This window comes from Cimex lectularius, unplaced genomic scaffold, assembly GCF_000648675.2.
Source record: "Cimex lectularius strain Harlan isolate CLEC.00 unplaced genomic scaffold, Clec_2.1 scaffold7, whole genome shotgun sequence".
Taxonomy (NCBI): Eukaryota; Metazoa; Arthropoda; class Insecta; order Hemiptera; family Cimicidae; genus Cimex; species Cimex lectularius.
The window spans coordinates 4006121-4013665 of NW_019392731.1; the positions used below are offsets into that span (position 1 = coordinate 4006121).

The 7545-nt window shown below is 32.9% G+C and overlaps 1 protein-coding gene across 1 annotated transcript; it reads right to left on the reverse strand.

Moving 5' to 3' along the window:
- Window positions 1–410: 410 nt before the first annotated feature.
- Window positions 411–1065, reverse strand: LOC112126896. The gene is made up of 2 exons (XM_024226863.1): window positions 742–1065; window positions 411–668 (listed from the first exon to the last, which is right to left on the reverse strand). Exons 1-2 carry the CDS (start codon window positions 1008–1010, stop codon window positions 425–427), a joined length of 513 nt encoding a protein of 170 aa, XP_024082631.1. The 5' UTR covers window positions 1011–1065; the 3' UTR covers window positions 411–424.
- Window positions 1066–7545: the final 6480 nt, after the last annotated feature.

Here is a 7545-nt window from a genome sequence, read left to right on the forward strand (position 1 = left end):
AATTAAATTATAAGTTTAGAGCTAGTCAATTTTTGATAGATAATTTGTATGATTAATTTTTCTAATTATCAGTCAGCATCTATGGCCATTACCATAGATATTAGTTCTTAGAATTATTCCCTACATAACCTGTTATCATATTTTATACAAGAAGGTTTTTGTCCTTCGTGTTATCTTTTCTTCATGAAATTACCATAATCAGGTTGAAGTCCTCTGGACGGCGATTGATTTATAAAATCCACATTTACCTAAGACATTTCACGATTAAAATGTTGTTGGAGTACTAAAATAGATTTTTAAAAAATAAAATCACTTTTATCAGTTTTTACATGCTTCAATAAAAATTTATTAACTTTTGATTTATAAACTATTAATTGTTCTTTTTTATACTGAGTTCTAACCCTCTTTTGTTATCTCAATCAATTTATATTTCTGTTACAATACAATTCAACGCATTTCCTCTCAGGTGTTTATTTAAAGTCATCAACTTGCGACATCGTTCGGCTACGGGGTTCATATATCCCAAATATCGGCAAAAGACTAACGACTTACTTTTGTCGTTACAAATCCGGCAAATTCTATTTCTTTGATAATAGAACTTAAAGGCCACGTCGCCTGAGAAGCTGTTGCAAGTTAAAACCACGACTGAACTATGGCCCTCTAAGAGTCTGAAACGAAAGGAAAATAACATGTAAACATGATTGAAGATCAGCCATAGCCGTATGATGCACAAACACCTACTTTTGAATCAAAATCATCATCATGATTGTCACGCGTGCAGGTGCCTGATTTATAGAGAAATGATGCTCAAAACCGTCGAAAACTGCCATGCCTTTGCCCGTTATAGGGAGCGAGTAGGCATGACCACGGAGATAAAGATGGTACTCGAGCGGGAAAGTCAATTGTTCAAATCTTGCCTGCTGAGCGAGAGGGATACATCCGTCTTCATTTGGTGTGGCTTTGCATCTCTTACCATGTCTCCCATATGTTGATATTGTCCAGTGCTTCATTTTTTCTTTCTAAACTATGTTTTATTATAAGTTATGATAATTCAACAGGACAATAATTCAGTTTTCACGTTGGTGTTAACATGTGTAAATTCTTTTTACAGTGATAAATGATATTTTGTATTGTAAAAATCCTAAATCATGTTATAAATATTTTTTAGTTTAAAGTACATATCTAATGTGTGGTGATTAGTGGGCACTCTCGACACGACACGCAAGAATGGCACAATTACACAGAAGACGAACACATTGAGTTAGTAAAAATACTTGGATAGAATATAAAAAAATATAATTTGCATTGTATAAATTCAATTTTTTCCACAGCCTAAATGTATTTGTCAAATGTAAACAATGTTTGTAAATCCCAGGCCCTGAATATGATCTCAATAAAGATCGAAACGTTGACTAAAGAAAATTTTTTTCTGAAACCTACATCACACCAGATCGCATCTCACGATCTCCAAATAAACATATCATTTATATTTATTAATTCCAAATATAAAAATAAAAACTGGTTGCATTGTCAGTTGCTTTCAGACTGATTGAAGTATGTCGGGTTGATGTGCAATGCCTGTATTTTTATTAAGAAAGAAATGTACTGAAAACAGAAGCGGTCGAGTTAACGATTGACATTACTTTTATCAAACCGTTTCCTACTATATAAATTATATGTATTTTTTATATCTCGTCCCGCCGAAACGCCGGAAACAAGTATCGAACGGGAAAGAGGGACGTTATCCATTTCCAGTGATTACCCCGCCTCTCTTTCTATCAATCGGTCCTTCCTTATCCGACAAAATTGTTTCCAATACCGGGCTCCCTGGGCAACTTGTAATCTCTGTAATGCGCTTTTTCTCCTGAAGCCTTTCGATCCTACATACAGTTTCCAACGAAAAACAATTATCATTGTTGAACTTTTGAGACAGCTCAATAAAAATAAAAAATAAATGATGGGGGGAAGTTATTCATTTATTTCTATCTTGTAAATCCCAAAAATTAAGACATGCCTAGCAGTATTGAAAAGTCTAAGCTAAAGAAAAATATGTCCAAATGAACAAATAAATGTTTCAAACGATAAATCAACTCTAAGTATGAATGTACTGTGAAAGATTAAATATAAATTTACCACGATAACTGGCTTATTTGAAATTTTTTTGATAATTTGGCATTTTCTACATGATTCGTAATATCATTTGGTGTATATTTCAACTTCGCAAGCTTCCGACCCAAGCTTTAAAGTCATCATCACGGCCTATATTTTAAAATTAATGAACAACAATTAACAATTATTTTATAAACACAAACAAATACCAATTTTTGGCCCAGGTAACTACTCACGATTTTTTTTATTCCTATTCTTGGGGCATGGCAACGAGCACAGATCGCTGCTCTGGTACGTCAGGGCTAAAGGGATTTTTAAATGTATATAGTTTTGTTATGTGTGTTAGTATTGTGTCTTTGTTTGACTTTATGTTAGTTTATTTGAATAAATGTAATTTTTTAGCATGAAAGGAAGAGGTGATTTAAGCCCGCCCCGAGGAATATCGAGTTCTCTGTGGTGAGTGTGTGACGTCTGGAGAGTAAAGGAAGTTATTAGCGGGAGGGGACAGGGTTCAACCCTGCCCCGAGGAATATCGAGAACTCTGGGGGAGTGAAAGTAACCAGACGTCTATTTTTCTATCGATTGTTGTTTTTGTTAATTCATTGTAATGAATGTAATTTATTAGCGTGAAAAAAACGTTACTTATAACCCCCTCCGAGGAATATCTAGTACTCTGGGGTGAATGTATGACCTCTGGAGAGTAAAAGTAATTTATTATCATGCTCTGAGGGAGTGAATGTGACCAGACATCTATGTTTGTGGTGATGTATATATATATATATATATATATATGTGTGTGTGTGTGTGTGTGTGTGTGTGTGTGTGTGTGTGTGTGTGTGTGTGTGTTGTATGTTTTGTTTCTATTCTGTATTTGACAACCTGAAGTACAAACGAGAGGCTAGCATTCTAGGATATCAACGTAGTATATATTTGAAATCAGAGAGACATTAACCAGATCGAGACGCTCAAATGACTGTAGTTTAAAAGAAAATATGCGCGAAAGAAGAGAAAAAGAAGGAAAACACGCAGAGGGCCGGCGATGACCTCAGCTGTTTGTAGTCCTATAGACTTCCCACTTTATTACTTAAAATTTGTAGTAAAGTGAGATTTCAAGAAAAACAAAAATAGTAATTCTTATTAACTTATACACAACAGAAATTGCTTACCAAAGAATTACCTCAGCTATTAGATTGAGAAGAACACGTGATAACATAATCACGACTGTGACGCCCTCTCCCTTAGAAATTGTAACAAATCCAAATAAGCTGGTTACGGGTGGTTAGGGACGGTTAGGGTATTATGAATTGTTTGCGTAAGATTCGTGTTTGGCACTCCTCGGGGGTCTTGAGTGTTGGGTTGTATTCCCAACTTTCCTGACTCTACCCCTCCTTCCGTGCATAGTATTTCCTTGGCTGCTTTTTTTTTTGGGTCCATCCTCACTTGTCTTCATTACATCACCCAATCCATCCAATTCAATCCTCACATTACACTCGTAACACCCGCTCATCCCCAATTGACCTTATCCTTCCGCAACATACAACCCACACCTGCAAAATTTCCATTCTGATCTGAGGCCCTTAAAACTCTGGAACTCCCTTCCCCATTCTATTAATCACGCTGCCTCCTTTTCCTCCTTTAAATCCCACCTGTATAATCACCTTCTCTTCTTCCAAACAAAAACCTTACGTTAATATTTGATATTTTTCTTTAATATTCTTGTTAGTTTTTCTTATGGCTTGCCTTACTTGTATACATTGTACCTAGATTTTTATTTCATTTTATTTTTAATTTTATAGAAGGAACTTTATTTATTTCATGTATATTATTTATACGGGACAACAGTCCCAGGATAATGTTATTTTTATTGTTCCTAAGCTGGACTGATTTTTGAAATTGGGTTGTCTCAACACCTGGCGCAATTTTGATTTTGAAAACATCGGCATTATTGTTGCATAAAGAATCTTCAGAATATGGAGATGGTACATTAACGTGGAGGAGAACTCGTGTAACATGCAGAATGATTTTCAAAAATCAGTCCAGCTTATTCGGGTTTGTTACAATTTTTAAGGGAAATGATATCGCAGGTGTGATTATTTTATCATGTCTCCTTCATAATCTTATAGCTGAGGTAATTATTTGGTTAGAGGTTTCGATTGTATATAAGTTATTAAGAGTTACCATTCCTGTTTTTCTTGAAATGTCACTTTACTACAAATTAAAAAAACCCAATATAGTAAATAGTTACCTGTACCAGAAATAGGTATTTGTTTGTGCTTATAAAAGAACTGTTGATTGTTGTTAATTTGTTTGAAAATACAGGCCTTGATGATCACTTCGATGCCCGGGTCGAAAGCTTGGCCAAGTTAGAATTTTGTTTTTAATCTACTCCTTGACCATAATGCTGATCATACATCAAATTAAAGAGTATTTGATACCTTCTCTTCAATAACGTAATCTGCTGTACATTTGTAAAGTTTAAAGTCACAAAGTAAGTTTTAAGATAAAATTAAGATTTTTAATAATAACTTAACTTTAAATAATAATTTTAAATAAATCGACATCTTCCTCAAGATTTAATAAGTAATAAATTATTTATTTTTTACATTGATTACGTAATGATTTATATTTTTTACAGAAAAAGTTTTTTTTTCCAAATATTAGGTCGAAAGGTCAACCTTAAAATTTAATGATTTTATTTTTTAGGTTAATATTTTGTGAATTTAATTTTTAATGATTAATAATCTTTATAAATATTTAGTTAATATATTTTTTTGTTTATGCGTGAACCTAAGAACTATTCAATTCCCACAAAGTCAAAGTACATAAAGGACCATTTATTATTACGAAAGCATAAACCATATTTCTTTTGACGCCAATATATCAACCAACAAAAATACCAAATAAATATACGTATTCCCTGTTTTTAAAAAAAAACTTTAAAAAAATAACAAAAGCAAAATAGAAAAATAAAAATAAATAATTGCCCAATTCCTTTGTAAAAAATAATATTTTCCATCCAGACAAAGTACCGGAATGTGGGAGCCCTAAAGCTGTTATAACTTACAGAAACATGTTCCTACGTTCATTCTCACAGATAACCATCAGGCGGGTTGCCACATGTTTTATTCCATTCATTATGTGACCTTTAGATATTACAATGAAAAATATAGGAATATATGATAAGTACGTTTTGATTAAAAGGGTGAGGGTTTTGCTTGCAAAACTAGCATAAAAATAATGAAAATAAATAAAATTATAGTTCTTCACTTCAATTGTACGAGTATACCAATTTTTATTACACGATCAAATATAGTTTGTTCACTTCAACTCTTTCAAATAAAAATAATAAGAAGGGTTTGAAAGAATAAAACTTTGAAAATAATTGAGCTGTTTTGTTATGAAACACAGATTGAGTTCAAATCGAACATGAGTCAAAGACCTAAATGTTTACCTAGAGAAACCTCGAGGACCCTACCATCAATTTACCATGCTGAAATCCAATCGATAGAACACTGCACAGCAAATATATAAAAAAAGAGTTGCCTAAATGATGCAGACGTATATATATGAAATATCGTCCCATTTTCCTGATCGTGAGACTGTAGACGAATAATGAAGAGTGAAGATACAATACTTTAAAATCGATCCACTCTTAGGGGAGTAAGCAGTATAAGGATAATATTTTATATTGTACCACTATTTTTATAAATCAATTAACATTATACAGTATATAACGTTGCGGGAATGTATTTATAACGTTGAAGGATTAATATGCATATAATGAAAAATTAAAAAAGTGAATAGCCTTAACATAAAAAAAGTAACTTATTTTAAAAACAAATAATAGAATCAATGAAAAATGACAAAAAGGAGGGAAACTCATAAGGTGGGGTTGAGATGGGAAGTTGATGTCCGAGTGGATCGAGGTCACGATAGCTCAAGTGGTAGAGCAGGAGCGTATCTAGCCGAAGATCGTGGGTTCGAATCCCGCTCGTGCCATTAGCTTTATTTCATCTCAACTAAAAACCTTAATTAATTGTAAAAGAATCAATAAAATGTGATCAATGGGTTACTTATTACAAGGAAACAAAGAAGAAAGAGAACATTTTCTCATCATTAAAATTTAGTTTCAGTAATTAAGTATAAAGTTTCTTCAATATCCCTTTCTTCAAGATAAGATGCAAAAAATAATGTACTGAACCATGTTACAATGCGCACCAGCCGACAAAAAATTCAAGTCCAATAGTTTTTAAGTCTCAATCAGGTCACACACGTTTTTTTTACTTTTTTTCTTACACTTCAAGCTACCTGCAAGCACCTTCGATACCGGGTGGCTCTGCTCTCCCTTTAAACCTCCGCCGTCCTCTTCTTCGGCCTCCTCAATCGACGAAATTTTCTGCCTTCTTTATCTTGATGGCACTTTGGCGGCCTTTACGAAATGGCTTGTCATAAGTAATACATTGATTTTATCTTTATATAAATCCAACAATTTTATACCTATCCTCAAACGGTCAAGCAGCACTAAAAGCATCCCCCACTTTCAACTCAAAGATGANTATGTGTGTGTGTGTGTAGAAAGCTCTTGTCCTATCTATCTTGATGTTATTTATTATTTATTTTTTCACGTATTATTTTTTCAACCAACTAACGCCTTAAAAAGAAAGCAAGTAAAATCAGAGCGGTATGTAAGATAACTAGGCCTGAAACATTCTTTGGTTTGTTTTATTACGAGTAAATTTTTTTCTTGCAAACAAAGAAATCTCAGAATAGCGGAGGACAAAGAGATGAACTCTTTAATTAAAAATAAACCCCAGGTTACCGCTTGAGTTTGGACGGCCTTTAAGCGCATATCTTGGATGACCTGAGGACCTTTTTTACGCTAGATTTAGTAGCAAAACCTTAATAAATCATAAAAATTTATGTTCTCAATACAACAAAAACGCTATTCGTTAATAATTTTCTTAATTCGTATATCAGGTTAAAATTATCCATGAATTAAATTGTGGGTAACAAAATATTTTACATTGGAAATACCGCAGCCCATAAAATTGAATTGAGTTTATATTTGGTTAACCGATTGGAAATTAAAATTAACCTGCGATAATATAGCTTAAATTTTTCATGTTGGAAAAGTACAGCTACCATCTTGTATTTTTCGTAACAAATATAGATTATAAAAGGTTTTTAATATATTTAGTTAAGGAAAAGATAATATCACTTCATCGATCAACAAAAGCTCAAGCTTTTTACTTAGTTGATTAGAAAATAGTTTCCTTTCTTTGCTGTATGTTGTTCTATTTGTCATCCAATAATTATGAAGTTGAAAGAAATCCCTAAGAAAATGTTTAAAATTTGAGAAGGTTCTTGTAACCGTACTGTCGAAAATCGCAACCGCTCAAGACAATATTTCCACAGGAAAGACAAAATAAGAAGCAA